This window comes from Vidua chalybeata, chromosome 16 (genome assembly GCF_026979565.1).
Source record: "Vidua chalybeata isolate OUT-0048 chromosome 16, bVidCha1 merged haplotype, whole genome shotgun sequence".
NCBI lineage: Eukaryota > Metazoa > Chordata > Aves > Passeriformes > Viduidae > Vidua > Vidua chalybeata.
This window is the reverse complement of record NC_071545.1, coordinates 11,037,965-11,060,648: the sequence shown is the minus strand read 5'-3', so window position 1 is coordinate 11,060,648 and position 22,684 is coordinate 11,037,965. Positions and strand designations below refer to the sequence as shown.

Here is a 22,684-nt window from a genome sequence, read left to right as displayed (position 1 = left end):
AGAATAACAAGAAGTATTTTTGAAATAATAAAACTAGATCCTTAATAAAATTTATCTCCTCCACATTTATTAATACAATGATGCCTAAAAAGGTATCAGTAATTGCTTTTCTATGAATGAAATTGAATTGGAATGAGAGCCATCTGCAGGAAGCAGTAATTGGCAGATCAATTTCTTTAAACATACATGACTTAAAATCTTAGTAGGGCAACACATGTCACAGGGTATTGGAAGAGAGGAATCTTACACTGCCCTAAACACCTTGGTGTGACAGCAGATTTTATTATGCAGTGAGAGATAGCTGAATATCTCAGCTAAATCTAAAAAATGTGAGTGGGCTGTGAAGTGCTGAACACTTTTAGATTGATCTTGATATTGATATTGTCCCTTTGTAAAGCTCTTCTGCAAAAAGAAGAGTAAATCATTCTGTAAGGTTACAGCTTGGGAGATTCAGATGCCATGGAGTCTGCAGCATTCCATCCACCTCTGCCATACTTCCTGATGAATGCAGCTGTGGGATGTCCAGGCTGGGATGTAAAAAATGACAAGGATGGCTGACATGTCTTTTTGTTTTGTTATTTTTTTAAGTTTCTGTATATATTCTTGTTGGTCTAGAATAACTCCGAATGTGGAACTTCTCAGATGCACTGTAAGAGCCACTTGTGGGATGGGTTATTTGAAGAGGGCTACATTTTCCTGTAGCAAAAATGAACTTTGCCTAACTAGCCAGCAATAAAAATATTTAGAACAAAAAAGCCCTGCAAGTGTAATTTCTGCAACAGTGCATCAAGGGCTGGTATCCAAATTAATAAATAGCAGTTCTTCAATACTGTCTGAGAGAACTCACTTAAGTAAAGGGGCTCAGTAGGAATTTGACAATCCAGTATTTGGCAGTTTGACAGTTCTATACCTACAGGACATTGCCATCAGAACAAGCCAGCTCTGTAGAAGAGTTACAGGGCCAGTCCTGCAGCACAGGCTCCAGGTTCAACTTCCATTTGAAGGGAGAATTTCCCCTTTCCTGGAGGGTGCATGAGGGGGTTCCTGGATACCACAAGGGATGGGATTGATTTGAGGCCAGTTCTTTGTCAGGATTGTCAGGCAAGGAGAGGAACCTGGTGGTGTTTGTTCACAGATGCTGCTGGCACCCATCCTGCCTGGCCATCCTCCAGACTGCTGGGCTGGGTTTCACCCCTCAGGTTCACTGAGAGCATGGTCCACCCTCTAAACAGCTCCTGTTCCTCAAAGACCTGGAGAAACCCCACTGGGAAAGGTGCAGGAAGAGGATTTGAATCTTGTGGGGAGGAGAGGCCAGCTGGGACTGCTGGATGCTGAGGCAGAAAGGAAAGATATGCCTGGTTCTGGGATTTGGTGCAGGTCAGCATTTGGCATCTCCTCAGCAGAATGAGAGCATTGCTTTTCCTTGTTACAGTGAAATGCTGCTCTGGACTCTGGAACTGCAGAAATCCCTTGGCTGTGGAAATCCCTTAGGCTTTTTGCAAAGAGAAAAACCACACAGAAACACCCAACGTGACAAATTGAAGACATCTGGGTAGAGAAGGGCAGCCCATTTGCAGCAGTGCTGCTGATCAGTGGCCCGGCTGGATTAGGCACCTTCCCAGGGTGCCAGCATCACTTTGCAGCCTCAGGGCTTCCTGAAACAGCCCGTGCAGAACTGGGAACACAAACCTTCAGCTCAGTGTAATGAGCACTAAATTGGTTCTTGGGTGTCCTGGCTGGTTCAAAGCAAAACCAATCAGCCAACAGTCTTCAGTATCCAAATCCTCCTCCAAGTGGCCATTTCTTCATCCCTCCATAAAAACTTTCACAGATAAAGTTTCACATCAAGTTTGTTTCTCTCCCAGCATTATTTTTTAGCATCCCTATATGGAAAACCATGACACTTTCCTACATTTTTTTGTGTTTTATTAATAAAACACAAAAGTTTGGGTGTTTTTTTGTGTTGTTTTGTTTTGTTAGTTTGGGTTTTTTGTGATGGCATACTTTTTTGTTTTGTTGTTTGTTTGAACCTTTAAAGTTTTAGAAGCTGATTTAAAATTTTAAAAGCAATGAAAGTGAGTTCCTCATCTTGAATCTGTGCCTTTGCAGGAGTGTTCTGTACCACAGTTGGACATTTTTTGATGTATCAGTAAGGGAGAAGAGAATTGACCATATTTGTTTTTTCTGGGTCTGGTAGCATATCGCTCATCTGATCTTCAGAAAGCATTTATATAAATGGACTTGTGCCAACTTTTGGAAAGGATTTAATGTGCAGCTGGCTCCTTACATGATTTTCATACAGAGTGTGGGGCCCTCTTTATCTCCTCGTACCCCCCAGGATGTTCTTCATGGGAGGGAGCCATAACAGTTGTTTTCATTTTCCCTTTCCCTTATTTCTGGTTCAGGCATCAGTGTGACCAGAATTAAGTGCAAGAAAAGATGGACATCTGGAGAGGAGATGGGACTTTGGGATAGCACTTGGTTGTATATTCCTTGCAGGAGCAGAACAGATTGGCTGTGAAGGGCTCGAATTCTATTTTTTTATTCTTCTTCTGTGATAATTCAACTCCTGCATTGTGTTCTTTTTATGAATGTACGTAAAATAAAAAGCACATTTAGCTTAGAAATACAGTAATAGTAGCTGTGGGCTTTCAAGCCTGACCTTTTTGTTATTACTGAAAACAACAGCAAGTTCTCAGCACGTTATTACTGCTATATATATTTTTTTTCAAATCAAAATACATTTTTGCTGCAGGTGGGCTAATGCAGATACCAGCAACTAAATAACTGTATCAGGGAAATAATTTTTAAAGAAATTGTAAAGGTTGAGTGCTGTTGGCATTTGCAGGTGGGTTGGTGCCTGTGAGAAGCTGAATCACAGCGAGGCACCCCATGTGTATGGTACCAGATGTAAGAGACAGGAGCTCTCCTCACGACCTGCTGCATGGTTTTGAGGCATTGTTACAATTTTCTGGGTCAGTTTTTCTTCCCACCAATCATGTCTCATCTGTTTATACTTGAAGCTCTTCAAGAGAATGTCTCATGTTTGAACAGAGCCTGTGGTGGGGGAGGAAGAGGATTTCTAGCTTGGCTGAAGCTGCAGGATGCAAACATAATATAAAACCTTACAAATAATGGTAGGTGATAAAAGTACATACAATAAAAGATAAGCTGTGATAAACATTTTATGTAGATCTCATCAAACTTGGCTTATGGCACAAAGGCCCCTTCCTTTCACTTCATAAATACTTTCTAAGAAAATCCTGTCACCTGTTTGGTGTACAGATACAATCAGATGCAATCTGTCCTAATACTGGACATCAGGACAAAAATGGGACACTTAAAAACACATTTATTTTTTCCTGCATGTGTGATTCCTAAATTTAAAAAAAACTTCCTCCTCTTGCCTTTTCACAAGTCTATAGTCATTATGCTGTGTCTAAACCAGATGGAAGAATATATTAAAAAATGTTTTTAAACCACAGATTGAAAACTGGTGCCAGGATTTTCAACCAAAAATGTGGCACTGATTCTAAAATCTGTTGACAATTTTATAAAGTTTTCTTTTGGCAAACGAGCTCCATTAGTGTCTTTTCTTTCTTCCAGGAAAATAAGAAAAAACCTTTATCTGAGTCATAATTTAGTTAGATTCCAAACTGGATTTGAGAATATCAGCATAAATATATTAACTTTTTTCAGGGGTTGGAGTTGGGACATAAACAGACTCATCCATAACATGAGAAAAACGCAGGCTATAGTTGTCTCTTATGCCTAATACTGGGTCTTACCACAGGTCTGTGCTTCCAGGATTTTAACTACAGCTGTTCCAGTCCAGTCTCGGAAAATCTATTTAGAATTTAAATTTTGGCTGTTCTTTCCAAATGAGGACAGTCAGCATCACACTCACTTGAACTGAGATTTTTTCTTGCATTGCATTGAGCAATGAAGTTCACCATGAGGCAGCTTTCTGGGCATGCAGTTTTGTGTGGAACACCAGACATTCAAAAAACATCTTTGTAAAAGTAAATCCATTTTAATACCCCTGAGAGAAACAGAAGAAACTCCGAATACCCCCCAATAAAAATAAACACTTTTACATTTGCCTTTAAATAATTGTACATGTTGTAACTGGAGAAAAAATTATTATTCCTATTTCACTATACGCTCTATAAGGGCATATGTTAAACTTCCATCCACATCCATATATTTTTTATATATCCATATAAAACCTCCATCTATAAAATGGCTCTTCTCCCACAAGAGTGAGCTTATGCCAAATTTTTGCTCCCTCCATGCTGCTTCCAGGGGTTCCAGGGAGCCTCTTTGAGGTGCAGCATTCCCTGCTCACCTGTTGGCCATATGTGCATCGGGCTCACCTCTGGACTGACCTGATAACAGCGTTCAGAGTTTCCAAATTCGGGCCTTATAAGGGCAGTGAGTTGCCTCAAACCCCAGTGCATGGGGTTTTAAAGAGGCTGCTGTTGTATGCATTGCACTGTGAAATATTCCAGCACATCCCTTGAGTGCCAAGCATTTCAGCAAGGCTTTAAATATCTTTAAGGGAATTTTTTGGAGTATGGTTGTTCCTTATTGAGGAAACACCTGTTATCCACATTTTATGGGTAGGGTGGTGAGCTCAGGAATGATGCTGTTTGCAGAGAGTTTGGGGAATAAAGGGTCTAACTTGATTCTTAATCGTGTGCCATAACTCCTGTTCAGCCTTCCTTGGGGTGGAAGGACACAGGTGATCCTTAAGGACAGGTTGCAGAGTGGTGGATAACTGTGTATCAAAACAGAAAAGTAGGCAGATGGATGAGGTGGGAAGGATGTGACCATTTCTCTGTAGTGTTGTAGAATGCTGCTTTTAGTGTTTTCCATAGATCTTTTCAGTGGAGCCCTGACTTTGGTGCAATGGGCCAGACCCACGGCTCTGTCCCTTCTTTGAGGGAAGCTTGGGAATGTCAGACATGGGATAGATCACAGGAGAGCTGCAGGAGGCTGTGCTCTGAGCTGCTCCTCAGGGCTGGAGAAAACTTTCAAGTTAATTCCCTGATGCTAAACCTGCTCTGTATGCTGGAGAAATCCAAATTTGGTGGCAATCTGCTTTTCCTTGGATAGATATGAGGTATCCAGGGTGGGCTGCACTGCCAAGGGCACTCATCTGGAGCAGTGATGTAGATGAGGTGTCCTTGCATCTGGCACACAGCAGTGCTCTCATGTGCTCTGGAAGGTGTCAGCAGTCACATCCCTGTCTATCTTTCTGGTTTCTTGAGACTTGTCTCCCACCCAATAATTTTTTCAAGTTGAATCAGTAAAATGGTTGATTCTCAGCACTGAGCTTTTCTGCACCCAGTGATTATTTGCCAGTTGTGACAGCTCTGTAGAGTTTTGTCCTGGCCAGTAGTCTCAGCAGATGCATTGTGTTGACTTCCTCAATCCAATTTGTAACAGTAATGTTTTTCTCATACTGTGTTTCTGGAACCAGTTTGCCTGCTTTCCCTTCCCCATCTCCTTCTCCCAGGGCACCCCAGCAAGGGCTCTGCCCTGCACGCTCCCAGTTGCCTTCTGTTTGCCTCCTTCCACTGCCTGAATTCCCATGTTTTGGGAGTAGATTTATGGGAGATGACTGTAGACACTGAAAGTCATTTATGAGATAGACCAGTGAGAATCTTGGGCAGCTTTTCCACGTAAGACTCTCCTGCTAAAAAACAAAAGCCCAAATGTAAAATTTCCTAAGCTGCTTGATTTATTTAATTTCCTCTGTCTATTCAATTTCAAGGCCATTTAGGAAGACCATTTAACATTTAAGTTCTCTTTAACTAAAGTCAACCAATGTGTTTTTTCAATGAGCTGGAGCTCATGAGAAAGATTCAAACATTAGCTGTGTAAAGAAGGTAATTAGTGTTTGTACAATATATTGAAAATTAGCCTGAGGCACACTGGAAAAATACATGTTTTACACATGTATATTTTTCTTCCAATTCCATAGTTTGTACCAGGTCCTGACACAGATCATTCCAGAAGCTACCAAATGAATTCAAACTGTGAAAGAGGTTGCAATTGTCTATAAAAAGAGGGGATTTAACTGTAATGTGGTTGGTTTTGCTCTGTATATTTGATCACTTGAAGGAAAAGCCTTTTCTCCTGCAGCAGTATGTCAAGGAAGCTTATCTGCATGTAAACAGCAAAATGAAACCTCTCTTGTGTTGTAAGGGTTGAAGTTGTCAAGTTTAGAAGTCGAGCATTTCTAAGAATGTACTAATGATGTCATCCTGATAACAGCAGATACTCCTCTCTCTTTGTCATGGAGTGATTCTTTTCCATAGATTTTAAAGCTGTCACAGGAGTAGGAAAAAGCTGTCACAATCAGGAATCAGTGGAGAAGTTTTATTTTAATAACTGTTGGGGGAGCAGCTGTCATGTTATCTGCATTAAAGATTGTGCACCCATTATCAGGAGTGTTTTGCCCACAGTTTGATAGGAATTCAGGTCAAGAGAAAAACCATTTTCCTGAAGGGGAAGAAACAGGTATTGTTGATACAACCATGGAGGGAGTACCAGTTAAAAATGTTGGACAAATAGGATACACCTATAGCTATTAAGGAAAATACTATTTTTTCTTGTTGTAATAATGTAGTGTTTAATTCTACTAGGACAGATCACAAAACAAAAGAAATGGCTTGTGAGGCTCTGGTGCTATAATGGACGTAAATGTACTTTCTGCAGTTGATTATGTTGAAGTAGTTGTTGTTTATATGAATTATTGTGTGTATATAGAGTAGAAACTTTCAGGAAGACAAACTAAAACTTTTGTTTGTTTCTGCAAGAGAATTCACAGGATGAAAGTCCATATGGAGTCTTGGATGCAGGAGTACAATGAGTCACCTTAACGTGTAGAAGAGAGCATATGGTTTTGGTAATAGGTTAATAAAAGCAATTAACCTTATAGTGCACTCATTTGTTGGTCTCAGTTGTTTATAAACTAGGTAATAAAGATATTTAAACATCCTATAGTTTTATAGGAGATTAAGTGAAATCAGGCTGTATTTTTTAAGTTGCAATGCCAACAGCACTCAGGTGATATTGTAATAGAACATAAAATTAGCAGAGTAGAAGATTCAGAGTACTCCGTGGTGTGTCCAACCAATGGGTATCATCACAAATGTTGAAATACATAGAAGAGTTTAGAGAAATACAAACATATGTTAAAGGTTTTCATTAGCAGAAGAACTGTTTTCCTGGGATGCAGTCACAGATCTGTCACTCAGCTTGTTCTTGTCACCTTGCAAAGGCTGTAATGTGAACTGTTGCCAGGCTTTATTTACGTAGGAAAGAATTCTAAACTTGCCTTCTTCTTCTTGAGGATGAGCCTCATAAAAGAATAGGCTAAAAAAGCACTGTCATTGCTTTATTTTGTTTGTTTTGAAGGACTTCCTGCAGAAGTTGCAGTTTCTATGTTCTCTGCCTGGCAAACAGAATCAGTGGGTACAGATGAGCAGGTTGCTGTTGGCCCCACAGACTGCACCCACAAGAAAAGCCATTTTTACTTCATTCTCTGTTGGCTCCTCACACTTCAGGTGGTGTCACTTGTTGTCCAGCTGGGCACCTTGATGCAAAGACAAGTGACACCAAGAGTTGTGTGATTTTGTTTTACGAGTTTGTTTTGGGTTCTAGGCTGGTGGTGATGGGAGAAGGGATGGTTTCACCATAATAATAGTTTCTTATTTAATTCTATAACTTGTATCAGTCAGCCTTTTGGCCTCCTGCTTTTGTGCAATATCTGTTTTGCAAACTTCTGCCTACTTATTTGGCTACTATATTATTATTCCAAAAGAAACCTCAAAATCAGCTCATCTGTAGATTTAACTCGAGCATGTAAAAGATGATATATTGTGGTTATTGGTTTTGTCTGTCCTTCCTGATTTACTGTTAATTGTCTGATTTTTACCTTATATTTTGGTTATAAGCTATTTTAATAATTAAGCTGATGATAACCCAAATGAGCTGTGATTCTTTTCCTTTATTCTGAATTTGAACATCAAGACAATAATTTCTTTCTTTAGGTTTTCTTCAGAGGTTTCCATGAAACCTTTCTATACAAATTTGTGGTCTCATTTTTTTCTCTTTCATTGAATTGACTGAACAATATATTTGCTGGTGCAGCATTCACCAAAGATGAGGACTCTTTTGCTTTATTAGACTTGACAGTGTTTAAACAATACTAATTCTCATACCCAGCTGGCTTTTCAACTGATTTCTGTGCTCTCTATTGCTGGGTACAACAAGCTGGAACATTAATGGCATCTTGCATGCTACCCTCTGGAGACCTACTTTTCTTTAGAGAAAAATCAAATAAATGTGAAAGTTTCTGGGTTTTCTCCTTATATTTTTTTCTTTCTTTTCAAATGATACTTTAGTGTACTGTCAGATTTTGTACGTGTTACAATACTAATTTTCAAGCACATACTTTTAAAAAGTAATCTTCATTTTATAGATAGATTCACTGGTTTGCTCATTTTTTAAGAGAAATAAATGCCTTTTCTAGCCAGAATATACCAGTTTTAAAAACATGTTCAAGATGTACATGAATGTGCTATTTTAACCCAGCTAAAATTTTGTATATTGAAAATGTGTTTGCCAAACAGCCAGCGAACATTTGCAGATGTTAATCATTTGTTCAGCCTCTCACTTTTAACTGTATTGAATATTCTTCATGAGAGAGAGACATAAAACCCCCATTTTTCTAGCCTATAAATATAAATATTTAAGTCACGCATTTAGACAAGCCCAAGCCTTAAAACATTTGCTCCTGAGGGAAGAATTTTGTCTGTTTAGAACAGCCATCTGTGATGGGCTGCAGCCATTGCTGAGGTGACCATTGTAGCACAAATCTCTCCTTCCAGTCCTTCAGAGGCTGCTTAATTTCATATAAATTTCAGTTAATTGTGAAACAGCAACTTTCTGAAACCCAAGCTTGATTCTTGTCCCCTGCACCTCCCCAAATTCCCAGTTAGCCCTGCAGCAGGGGTAAGGATTTGGGTTGTCCTGGTCAAATGAGGGCAATGACCTGTCATAAAGGACTGGCCAAAGCTGGGGGGTGGGATTTGATATTTAACTTCAAGGAATCAGTGCTTTCTAAAGAAAAATTATAACTTTCTTGGCTATAATATCTCCTATAATTTTTTGCAGAGAATCCAGGTGGCCCTGTACAAAATGTGTGCCAGTATCTGTCCCACAGTGCCATGACACTCCATGTCATGCATACAAAGTCACTTGGAAGCCTTGTAGGGAATATTTTCTAAATTAAGAATGTTTTGATATCACAGTATTCCATTTAAGCAATTTTTTCCCCCTAATTTTCTGCAGCTGGTCTAAAACCCCAGAAGAATGGAAGTTCCAAAAGACAAGACAGACGTGGCTTCTCCTGCACATGTATGATAAAGAGAAGGTTTGTATTCATGCTGCTTTTTCTCAGAACAAATATGATACAGTATTATACATTAGTTATAGCTATTCTTTATTAACCAAAACTTCCTAGTACTAGCCATGCACTTGTCTCATAATTTTTAATAACTTACAAATTACTTTGTTTTTAACCAAGATGCTGAAGCGTTTTAATTCCTTGTCATTGATCTTTTTATTTTGTTGGTGATCATTATCCTGTGCATGCTGGATTTTTATACTTGATGTATAACAAACATAAGGAGAGCAGATTCATGATTTATTTAAATCTGGAGTTTGCTGAGAATTTGAGTCATATCCTTAATTTGAATTTCCTAATGTGGAACCCAATACTGCAAACCACAGTTCTCATTTTGTTTCAGATATCTCTGGGCTCCATGGAAGATGTACAACCATATTGCCAAGATGTTAAAATAGCTCTCTCATTTAAATATAAGTGAAACCTGATGTTGATTGTGAAAAGCATAAAGTATAACCAGAAGCCAGGCTTGAAGCCATACTGAAATCTGTTCATTTCATAACTTAAAAAACAACATAAATTGAATTACCAATAAGTATCTGACCATTGTGGTATCAAATGAGGGTATCAGGTCATTCATTTTGTTGTGCAATAGAACAAACCTCTGCCCATTTGCACAGTGCCTCACTTATTGGTTCATTTTGTTGACATTCAGTTAAGTTTTGCTGATTTTTTTGTGTGCACTTGAACATTTGCTCATACCAATTGTCCTGACCCAAATTAGTCAGCAGCTCTTAAGCCAATCACCTGACATTGGGTGTTACCTTTTTAGACAGCCAGATAATTAACAACAGAGTTTCATGAAGGCAAAAATGTTCACATGGTGTAAATACTTTAAAAAGATGGGTTGCAGAATACAAATTTGATTTTGGGTTCTGGGTTGTTTGCTGTGTCTTCTGGGGTTTTTTACGTTTCTCTCTTTAAAGTCTTTATCAACCTTTCAAAATCAGTGTATCCTCTTCAAAGCTACCTAGCAATTGTTTAGCAGGCAGAAGGATGTTTTTATTTTTTTTACCGGTTTACTTTGGTTTTGTGTTGAAATATGCAGGGACACAATGAGCTGTAAGTAGCATTTGTTTTATGTATCAAAACACAGTTTAACTCCTTATTTCTCAACACTGAAACAAAACTTCCTTTTTCTTAAAATTTTGATGGAAGTGCTCTGATTTATTTAAATTCACATATTTTGTAGTTTAATAATCAGAGGAGCATTGAATATGAGCTTCAGAGAATGATTAACATCTGCATCCAGATTCAGTGAAGTTAGTAGAACTGCTCAAGTGCTTACAATTAAACATATGATGAAGTCTCTTCATCAGGACCATAGGGAGGGCACACCCAGCATCTTTTGAATATTTTTTTATACCCAAATTCAACTTCCTGTCCATTACAGGATGAAATCTGTTGGTAATCCAAGCATGACTAACATACAAAAGGAGACATAAGTTTCTTTCCTTCCTAAGCCACATCTTTGATCTCATGGTGTCACTTGGATGCCTACTGAAGAGCCATGCAAAGGCCTGAATCGAGTTTCCTGTACTGATAGGACTCTTTCTGTAAGAAATAAGTTGAGGTTTTAAAATTGTTTGCTAGATAAATGGTTTTTTAGGCTCCTTTAAAATCCATCTGGTGGCTGGCTGACAGCTTCCAAGCCAGGCCTGTGTACCTATGGTGTGTGTAACTTCTCCAGCACCCAGGATTAAATAAACACTAGGTTATTTGTTGGTCTTTATCATCTGGCACAGCATTTTTAGGAAGTTACTAGATCAGTCCTCAGCTTCTGGACTTAAGGGCATGGTGGGGTGGCTGAAGCTTCCTTGGAAGGTGACCCAAAATGCAGCCTGGCATCAATGAGCTGAGCTTCTCTCTGCTGGTATCTGTCTTTGCTTTGCAAAATATGTGAGTGTCTGCAGGTCTCCAGGTCTGAAAATACAGAGTTGAAGAGGATAATTTAAAAGTGAGAACTGTTCTTTTCCTGGTACTCTTTCCTAGTGTTTCCCTCCTTTTCCCAAAGACAGGAATTATTTCACTTGGGATTATTTCCATATTAATCAGCTCCACTGTATATTAGGACACTAGGACAGAGGCAAGATTGGTGTGTGAGAGAGAAAAAGAAACAAGAACAAGGTCAAAACAGTTTAACAAAAGAAGAATAACAAAATCCCATAAGCCTGGCTTTGACTTCCAGAGCCGTGCTGGGAGATCTTGATCTCCAATTTCAACCCAGCCTTGAACTAACCTTGGAAGAAGGATCGTGTTCTTCCTTGGAAAACCTCACCAAGACCCCTGAAATTACTGCTTTTGTACTACTGTATTTGAAGAATTAAAATTTGGATTTCATTAACTTTCTTTGTGGGTTCCAGTCCTTGCTATGGCTCTACTGTCTGTGTAAGTCAGGAGGAAATATGATCTTACCTTGCCCACGGGGTGCTGTGTTGTGAGCTCCTGATGAAATAAACCTCAGAGCTGTGTTATGTTAAAGGAAAAAAGCCAGACTTTTTGAACACTTGAACACCCTTAGGGCTAAATGCTAAATGTTTTCTAGGCTTCAGGCAGCCTCATGTTAAGTCTGCACACCTAGGATTTCTAAATTTAGAGCAGGCTTTCATTTGCCCTCTCAAGCAGTTTGCTTAAGTGATAAAATAATAACTGTACTTCCACAGGTATGTCTATGCCATGAGCTCTGAGAACAAGAGTTGTAAATTACAGAGATAATTTGGCCAAGGTTTGAAACATGGAAATGTTGCTGACTTTAAAAGATCAGTACTGAGTATCTACATTAAAAGAACACGGTCACATTGGAATTGTTTGTGTCTAAATGGGTTCATCACTTACTAGTGCCAGCTTACTGTGAGTGAAAACTTTCAAAAATACAGATATTTTTCACTGTGTTTGATTTGTATAGTATAGCAACGCTTCATATATCATCCATTTCAGTGTTAGTCACTGTAAAATTAATATTTCTTTTGTAACTGCATTGTTTCTTTAATGCAAGAGTGTTTGTGTGAAGAATTAGAAGGTTTTCTATAGTGTACAAGTTACAAGGCTGAACACAGACTTAAGTTTTGATTTATTACTTTGTAATACCCCTGATTGATGAAGGCAGTGTTGGAATATTCTTTCTTCCTCTTCTTTTGGAGTGATAGAAGTTTTAGTGATCAAAGTTCGGCTGCCAAATGTCCATGGAGAAATAAGTTGTAAATTAAGTGTCTGTTGAAGCTCTGTCTTCTCTGAAATGTTGATACTTTGCAGAATCGAAACCGCCCTCGAATAATTAGTCTCGAATCCTTTAAATACTTACGTATGTGTTTAACTTAACTCATGTCAAGTTATATGTGTAAAGTTAAACATGGAGAAACATATTTGCAGGGTGAGATCATTTTAACATCTCATGATTCACAGCAAAAAATATCCTGTTATTGGCTGAAACCTGTTCCACAGACACACAACATGAAGTTAAGATCAGCGTAGGTCTGTTCACATATTCCTTTTGAAAGTACTTCAGTATGAAATGCTGAATAAATCATTCCAAAGTCCTTGCTAAATTATTGTCAAGATTAATATGATCATTTAAATTGTATGTTGTACCAGATAAGCTAAAACTTAATCTCTGACTAGTTAATTAGGAAGGGAGTGAAACGTGGATAATGCAACTGTAGATGACTGAAGTGCTTTTAATGTTAGACATGTTGGTAGAGCCTATCAGTTTTACTCAGCATGATTTAAAAATTATTTCCATATGTCTGAATTTGAGTTTGTCTTTCAAATTAAATTCTAGTCCTTCGTATAAGCATTCTGTCAAAGTGTGCAGTGGTGGGTGGTATCTCAGCAAACAATTTTTTGGGTAAGGGTGCGGGGAATTCCAGCAAAATCCTTCCCTCAGACATAGGCATGCACTTCTCACTGAATTTAGTAAGATTTACATGCGTGCTTCCAAAAGGAAGGTTTGGCTAATGTGTTTTGTTTTTTTCTTCCACCAACCCTCAGAGCTTTGGGCTCCCTGTCAGGCAGTGTTTGCATTTGCTGATCAGCGTTTCCACATCTGCTGAGCATTTCCTCTCAGATGCTTTGCCCATCTGAGCACATGACAGTCCTCTCACCAGGGTCCACCCATCCCTCCTGGCAGCTTGAACTTTGGCAGGAAACATTTCCACTTGTATTTCCACTTGAAGCTGGTCCTTGGCAAACACCAAAGCCCGTGCCGTTCTCCTAATTGTCTTTCAGGTGATGCTGTGACGTGATTGTGAATATATATTGAGAGGGGAGAAAATAAACCTGGTTTTCCTTCCTTTTGTTTTTTCTTCCAAGGTTCCAGACAAGTATTTCACCATTTTACTGGATTATCTGCAAGGGCTTCAGGGCAATGCACGAGACAAAACTATACAGAAAGCTGAAGCTTTTATGAAGGAATTTGATGGTTCTGATGGAGAAGACCCAAACCTGCTGGGGAAGTGCGAGCGCATCAGACAAGTTCTACAACTGCTGTCCTGAGATTATTTCTGTGTCGTAATTGTCTGGTGGAGGGAAGGAGAGGATGTCACACACAGAGCCTGTAAAGGATTTGTAAAGATAATAGTAAATTTTATACTTGTAATTTTTTCCAGTTGAAAATATTTCTTGTGTTTTGAGGTGATGAAATAAAAATAGCATGTATAGCCCATAGTCTTGCTATTAACCTTATTGTACCTCTTTAGAAGAATAAACCTCTCTTTAGAAGAATAAGCCTCTCTCCCTCTCTCCCTCTCATTATTTTTTTTCCATCTCTCCCTCTAATTACTGTTAAATATGAGGAACTTTGCAGCTCTTAATAAGGAGAGCAAAGGAACCAACATAAAGCCTGGAGGGTCTTTTACAATGGCAGCTTTTAAAATGAGTGTACAGTACAGTGAGTGCTCAGCCAGCTGTAATCTCTCACTTTCAGCTTCAGAAAGATGTCACTTGGATTTGGGAAAGATCATTTTCAGTCTGTTGAACACAGGTTGTATAACACAGTTTCTTATTAGTACCATCGGCTTTGTTGGTTTTCCTTTTATATTTTAAAGTTTTCAAATGCATTAGGGCAATTGTTTAGATACTCTGATAATGCACAGATGGGAACAGATCAAATCCTTGACTATATGTGGTGAAATCATCACATTGTAGCTAAACTTAGCCTACAATCAGAAGTGCTGTGCTGTGTCCAGCCTGCCAATATTGCATTTTCCTCTTCCTCCTGCAACTGGCATCCAAAAGAGTTAATTCATGTTCATTCCTTTTGGCATGGGGCATTTGTCTCTTATGAATGTGCTGAAAATGAGGCTTTCAAGTCAAAACCAAGGACATTAATTACTCAAAGTTGGATGATTGGCTTATTTGATAACACTGGTATTCAGAGAGAATTCTTGACCTGATTCTTTAATGTTTCTGCAAACATTGTTCATACTTTATTAATAACAACTATATGAAATGTGTGGTGGTGTAGAGGAGCAGCTGTCTTTGGGAATTACAGCTTTAATTTGGGTGGGTGAAGGAGGGGAGGATCTATGGATATGCAGGCCTGATTTTCCAATAAGAAGCATTTGAGTGGATTTGATAACCTTCATCGTCATGGCTTAGTACAAATCTTTGAAAGTATGAAATGTATTAGTAATAACAAATAACTTATGCTTTCTGACTTGTTGAGGAGGATGTTTGCAGCCAAAAAAGACTAGAAACCAGCATGCCCTCCTCTAAAAGAATAACTGGGATGGAGTTTGGCACAAGAATGGGCAGAACTGAGCAGCAGTGTCCAGGTTCTTCACTGAGCTGCTGACAGTGCCTTGGAGCACAGCTGGGTGAGGGCTGCAGAGGAGACAGAGCCAAAGCCTTTCTGAGCTGTATAGCACTGATCTTCCAGTGAGAAACCTGGTGAAAAGGATCTGTAATAAAAAGAAGTGATCCTGACATTTAGTGAACTCATAAAGATCATTGGCTAATATATTTTACATGTGAGAATATGCAGCTGGGAAAAGCTGCTGTCACTCCAAGCAAAAGCTGATATTTGTTTCTTTCCATGAGGGAAAATAGGAATTTCTCAGAGGTGAAGTTTTCAAAGTATCTTTTTGTGAGTTTATCATTGCATGTTAGATGTCAGAGAAGAATTCTCCCTCAAGACATTTGAATATCACCACTTTTGATTTCTCTGTCACACAAAAATGTGAGTCCTCATTGTGCACTTAACATACCTCCTAGCTTAAAAGCAGAAGCACATTGCAACTTCACTTTGGAAAAGAATTGTACACAAGATGATGAAGGTAAAATCTGGGCAAAAATATGTCAGCCTTTTATGATTTTGACATATTTTGCAAGATTTGCCTTTCTTGGACCTTAGTTCTGACCATGTGTAAATGGTGACAAATCTGTAAGAAGAGCTTTGTAGATCAAGAATGTCATGTTTCATTTTATATCAATTAATAGTAAAAGCACACAAGGCCTGTCAATCTGGAGGCATTTGCAAAAGAACAGTTAGAGCCTCTCACCAGCACAGTAATGGACCCCTGGGAGTAGGTCCTGCTCTGCTCTCCTCTTCCTCAGTTGCAGTTCCAGCTTTCCCTTCAGTCCCACTGATTGCTGGGGGAAGGTCATGGTCCTGGGGCTCTGCTTCTTGCAGTTATGGAAAATTCAGAAGCTACAGTTGAAGGAAATGGTTGCTGTGGTTGTGTTTGGCAGAGAAAGCAAAGCATGGTGCTTCCTGCCACATGCCTTTTGCTGTAGGTACTGTCCAATGGTCAGAGGGGTCTTGAAATTGGGTAAAAGATGTGTAAAACTGCTGCTTGGTGGTGCTGTCTTGCATATCAGAGCTCAATATGAAATATTCTAAGAGTTGTCTAATACTTGATGTTGTAGTGCAAATAGAAAAGGACAGTTTAATTGCATTTCATGTTTTACTTCGTACCTTTTCTTCAAGAATCTTCAGCAGTTTGTTTTGGCAAACAAGTCATCCTCACAATAGCCAGGAAATGCAAGAGCACTCATTTTTGGGAGATCTGTATTGCTAGGCCTGTTAAAAAGACAAGACTGTAAGGACCCAGAGAGCTTATCCCACAAACTGTAAATGCTGTAGTGGCTCTGGCAAGCAAATCTTGCCTTGTCCAAGTGCTATCCACCACACCAGCCTCTGCTTCCTGCTCAGCCTGGCATTTTCATCCCTAGATTTACATTATGTGATGAGTAAGTCTAGAAAAATCTCCTCCATCGTGCATCTTAAATTATTTATCTTGAATTATTAAGTGTGCAGAATTCCTGCAGCTGGTTGGAGCTGTGTGGGAAGATGTCATCTGGCACTTTATTCACTTTTTGTCACTTGGTCACGTACAGTTTTCAAATCTCAACGTTGCTTGTATCTTAGGCAATCACATGGGCACAGATAGGACAAAATCATGTCTTTGCCTCTGTTGGAATCAGTCTGCTGTGCTAATAAAAATTGCATCCCAGGCTAGAAGTAGCAGTGTGTACAGAATGACAAATTACATCTTCATCTGCCTACGCTAATCACCTTCTAGTCGAGTTAATCTGCGTTGTGGAGCTCTGGCTAGCAGAATGCATGTCCTAAGAGAATGCTGAAGTCAGGACTTCCAGGCAAAATAAAGGAACACTAATTACTTAGAATTGCTTAAAGCTGGAACTGTGCCTCGAATGGAAGTACTAATTACTCAAAATTTGACAGTGGAAGAATTTCTCTTTAATTTGGCTGATCCTTGCTATGGGTTGTGTATCTCTTTGGTTCTTCACTGTCTGCCCACAGTTTTAATTTGTTATCACCATTGTAAAATTACTGTGTAAATGAATTGTGTTTGTATTTGGAAAGGGCATCTTGGACTTGTTGAATGTGTAGTTTATTTGCTTATTTCCCTATCACTGGAAAACTGCTCTGCTGTGTTTCTCTTCATTTTAAGGCAAGGTGACTATTGACTCATCTCCCATTATTTCAAATAGCTTAGAAATGCACATCTTTGCTTTGAGCTTGGCAGTTTTGGTTTTGTTTTGTGGGATTTTCTAAATTTTTCCATTGAGTAAGGCAAAGTAAAAAACATTAAAATCTACTCCCATTTCTGTAAATCAGTGTCAAAAACAACAATCGTAAAAGAGATTTAAGTTGCAAAATCAAGCACTCAGAAAATTAGAAAACATAAGAATGGAAATTGTCTGTGTAATTTAAATTTTACTCCTTCATGCATATGTGGTCAGATGGAACTTCTTAATTATGTCATCAGGGCTGTGTTTTCCTTTATGTGCAACTGGTAAATTATTTATTCAGTGTTTTCCTTGCAGCTCTGCTGCTCTTCTCATTTTCAAAGGTAGGTCTACAAAGCAGTCCCAAAGCCAGAGAAGTAACTTTGCAGTTGGGCTTTGATCCTGAAATAAGTAGGAACTTTCCTATTCCTTTGGTGTAGGAACTAGTCATAGAGGTTTCATCACAAATGTTCCCTTTAAAACATGGTTTAATGTTCTGATTCATTTACAGTCAAAATACTGAATTGATGTTACTTAATTTAAATCCAGTTTTGTTGACATAAAATTTTTCCAGTGGCTTATTCTGGTTTAGCCTTTGGTTTCCTTTTATGTCTTCCTTTACAGCTGAATGAGCTTGTTATTTCTCTCCCTGCAAATAGGAATATTAGTTGTTTACAGTGATTCCAGTCATACAAGGACACAATTAAATGTCCTTGCCTGTGCAGGACAAGCTCATTTTCACAGTGATTTATAATTATGTTCTATTTTAAATTCTTCATAAGAACCTACATAGTCGACAACTTAAAGCGGTTTTAAATAATTATTATTTTAAAATAAGGGTTTTTTTTTCCCCTTCAAGGAGCATGGAATAGCAAACTAAATAAAACTAATTACTAAATGGTGGGGGAAGGGCAAAGCAAAACAGTGGTTTATCTTTCTTTGTCAAAACAAAGCTGAATAAGAAGCTTGTGCTACTAAGAAACTGGTGTTGCAGACATAGAGGGAGGGCCCTCTGGGTACAAACAGAAGAACACTCATACAGTTGCTCTTACTGATTTTTTTTTTCTTTACATGCAGAAAATTTTTTGCATTCCCCAACAAAACCCACAAAAACACCTACGTCAAAAAGTTAAATAGGTTTTAAAATCAAATCCTTAAAGGTCAAGAAATGCCACATGTATATGAATGGCCAGAAGAATTAAAATTCTACCTCTCTCTGCCTCCAGCCTGGAGACTGAATGAAGGGGGATTTTGTTAGAGGCAAACAAGCAAAAACCTCTAAATTATGTGAGCACGTAGTTAAAATTGCCAGATGCCCTTGTGTACATAGCAAGGTGGTGTTACATTCCCTATTAGCTTTAGTTATTCAGATTTTTTAATGAATATTTTCTACTAATTGAAATATCACATCTGTGACAACTTACATCTATTCTCCTCAAGGTCCCATGTGTACTTTATAAAACTGTGAGCCATGGGATGCAGGGTCTGTCACTCTCACTTGCGTACAAATAGCCAGACCAGCCACAGCACTGTGAAAATCATCATTTGCTGTTGAGCTCCTTTGGACCTAAAGGGTGTTTAGCACTGTGTTTCCCTGCATTGTAAAATGCAGGTGAACCCAGTGGGAAGAAATGATGATGTCCAACCCTAGTTCAGAAGGCTGAATGGTTTCTTAATTATAACTATGCTATAATACATTAATATACTGTATAAAGGAAGATACTAAAACTACAAACCTACTTGTTCTAATTACTAAATCTGACTAACTTACAACTCGTGATCCTGTTCTTGACAGTCCAGACGTAGGTGGATTGGATTGGCCATCAGGCTCAAACAATCCTCACTAGAATCTAATCAAGCAATCACCCCAGATAAACAATTCTCTAAAATACATTCCACATGAGAAAAACAAGGAGTAGAAATAGAAATTGTTTTCTCTTTCTTCTCTCTGTACACTTCTATGAAAAATCCTGAGAGAGAGAGAAATGTGCTTGCCACACTCCTTTGGACCCAAAGGATGTCTGGCACTGTGTTTCCCTGCATTGGTCTGGAGGTACAACAGGCTTTGGCAGCATCCTTTGTAGCAACCAGGCTTGCTTAAGCTCCATGAAATTGCCTAAATCTGGCCCAGGGATGCTGCTGATGGAATTTGCCAGGCGAGCAGTGACGTGAGCCTGCCGGGAGGCTGCGGGGTCCCAGCTGCTCGCGATGCTCAGCCCATGGCTTAGTGCCCTCTCTGCTGCCTGTTCTCACTCCTGAGCTGCTGGGAGTTGCCACCATTTTATTTGTCTGTTTTCCATGGGCTTCATTGGACTAAACAAACTGTTTTAAAGCTATGTGGAGAAATTGAAAACTTCAGCTACAGCGATGGTGTTTCTCTGGTAGCATAGATACATGTAAACAGACTTCATGGATTTCACACAGACAGGACCCTTTATTAGAAGCAGAAGCTCTTGCAGGATCCTGGAAAGGACTGATCAGCATCCTGATTTACCTTGTTAAACAGGACTGGTATTTCCGTGAGCTGTCACAAATAAATGCTCACAGATTGGCACAAGGACAGGCAGCCAGGAAACCATGTATGGGCATCAGCTGTGCCAGAGGGCAGGGATGACAGCGAGGAATGTAACCTCCTGAAGTTCCCTGGTTAAGGCAGAATGCCACCTGGCACAAATCCTGGCTGCCATAAGGTTAAAAATAACAAATAGCATCCCTATTACATAAGGAAATCTTTTGTCCCTGTTTAATGGGGCACTGTGATATGCTGGAAAGAATAAATACGGAGTTTCTCTGAAGTCTTGTGGTTAGTGCTTAGGGCCAAGACAGCTGAAAATACCAGGGCTGATTGCAAGCAGGACCCTGTGTACAAGCTGCTGGCATTAAACAGGCAAAATCTGGGTGAAATTCCAGTGTCTAAACGTGCTCAGAAGCAGCCGCAGCCCAGTTACTGCACTGGTGGCATCTCAGTGCCAGGAAGAACTTTGGGTCCTGTTTTGTGGTGATGGTGTTACTACAATATAAATACAGAGGATTTGTGTGTCCAGAGCAGCCTCAGAAGCCTCTGGAGGGCTGCAGTCCATGAACCACTTCTGAGTTCTTGCAGTAAATGGATAATGGAGCAGCTGTGGAAGTTATTGTGGGCATTCTTCAAACTCACGCCAGCAGTGCCATCGACCTCACCTGCCTGCAGGTCACTCCCAGCCCCATGAAGGAAGTGCCTGCTTTGGTTTCAGTTATACAACTAACCTGAAGTGGTGGTAATGCTCAGGTTTCCTTTGCATCCCAGGAGACTCTGTGATGATCCTGGAGCCTGTGTCCAAGCCACAATCTCCTGTTTCAGTGGCAGCTTGCAGGACTGTCAAAGGCAACGCTGATCTCCAGTTTGACTGCTCAGCTCTGCCTGCACCATCCTCTCCTTGGCTGTGATCCCTCTCAGGTCAGTACAGCTGTTTCTTGTAACCCTTACCAAAGATTCTTGGCAGCTTTCAGTGCCTGCTGTAAGCAGGAGCATTTGTCAGCAGATGGTCCTCCCACTTCCCTTCTAGGTCCCCAGCTGTACCCACACCTCCATGCACCCAACTGTGCTTCCACTTTCTGTCTTTGTGTGAAAATGTGTCTGCAGGTGCTTGGCACTTCAGCTTGGATAGCAGGAAGTATTGAGAATTGAAAGATCTTGATATTGTAGTTTTAAGAATGGAGCTATCCTTAAAATTTCCCCCACATTCCTTCAAGATGGCTCTGGATTTCCATCCCACCAGCTGTTCCCTGGGGCATGTCCCACCAGATAAATGCAGACCTTGCATCTGGATGTGCTTTTGTTTGGAAGAGGTGAGGCCAGTCTGAACCTCATCCCAGACTGCTCGTCTTGTAAAAATTGAGAGAGGTAGTAGAAACTACTTAAGCACTTGTAGAAGTGCCTGAGATGACTGAAAAGGAACCTTCAAACAGAAGGTTGTCAGTGCCCTGATAAGGCCTGGGAGGCTCTGCCTCTTGTTTGGGCAGTGACACATGTGTTGGTGCTTTCCAGCATCCAGTCCATGCATGCTCCTCCTCTGGCTCCTGGATCATGATCCAGGCAGGATCATGGAGTGTCACTCTCTAGGCTGTCCCTTCGTGGAAACAAACACTCACTGGCCAAATTACAGGATTGTTCCTGAGCCCCTCAGCAGTAGGAAGGGTGAACATGGTGAGGGAACAGTGGCAGGGAGATGCTGCTCTTAGAAATGATTCATTCCTTGTAGAAGACACACACCTCAGAACCCAGACCACTGTCAGATATTTTTATGATCAAAAAGAAGAAAACACTTTATATAATTTGAATTTCCAGTGCTTTTAACATGGTGTTTAATCTCAGAAATGGACATTCCACAGTGGGCAGATGGTTGCATTATGAATATTGTACAAACATCTTTCTTGCCTCCCTGTGCAAGCTTCTGAGTAGATTACAACTTAATTTAACTGATGGAAAAGTTCAGCTGGCTGAATTAGCAAAGAAGATGAGGAGGAAGACAGCTCATCAAAGTTTGGAAATGCATAAGTTAAAAATAGGCCTGGTATTGCTGTCTGGATTCTAGGTCTGATAAAACTCATTCAAAAATTACCACCTGTGCAGCAATATGGCATGAAACAGCTCTCTGCACTTCATTGTGCTACTCTTCTGCTGAGCAGCCAGGTCTGCCAGCTACAGAGCACAGAATGTAGAAGGAAAACTACAGTGAACTTGACAATTATTTCCAGAAATTGGTTCAGTCCTAGATAATATTCATTGGCTTGCTAAAAAAAACAGGGGTTCCCCCGTTGTTTTCTAAATCCTTTTTTTATTATTGCAGCTGTCTTTGGACAAAGGGAGGGGAAAAAAATGACCGCAGAGAGCTCAGGAGTACATCTTTGACATTGTTTAATGAGAAAACAGTGACTGTTGTTAAATCACCCTGCTAACACAGAACAGACAGAGCGCCTCAGTTCATTTTTGTTTGGCTTTTGTTTTGAGGGGTCCCAGCAGAAGCTGAAAGGGTGGCAGGTGAGCCTGGCTTTGTGCTGTTCCCCACACAGGTGCTGCAGGTGGTTACTGCTCCAAGAGAATGAGGGGAATGTGACCAGGGCTGTCTTTCTGCAGAGAGCACGTCCTCACTTTTCTGCTCTGCTTGTGACAGTGTCCCCCTCCTTGCTATTGGGACGGGATTGCAGCCAGCACAATGGATCAATCAGCTTTTATTTGCATCATTGCTGTGG

The 22,684-nt window shown here is 39.9% G+C and overlaps 1 protein-coding gene across 1 annotated transcript in view; it reads left to right on the top strand.

The window, feature by feature from the left end:
- The window catches only part of C16H7orf50 (chromosome 16 C7orf50 homolog), a 30,882-nt gene extending 16,679 nt beyond the window's left edge, over positions 1–14,203 (top strand). Inside the window, exons 3-4 of the mRNA XM_053957100.1 lie at positions 9,367–9,448; positions 13,790–14,203. Of these exons, the coding sequence (XP_053813075.1) occupies positions 9,367–9,448; positions 13,790–13,972 (265 nt within the window). The 3' untranslated portion in view covers positions 13,973–14,203. The remainder of the gene's footprint in view (positions 1–9,366; positions 9,449–13,789) is intronic.
- The last annotated feature ends 8,481 nt before the right edge of the window (positions 14,204–22,684 follow it).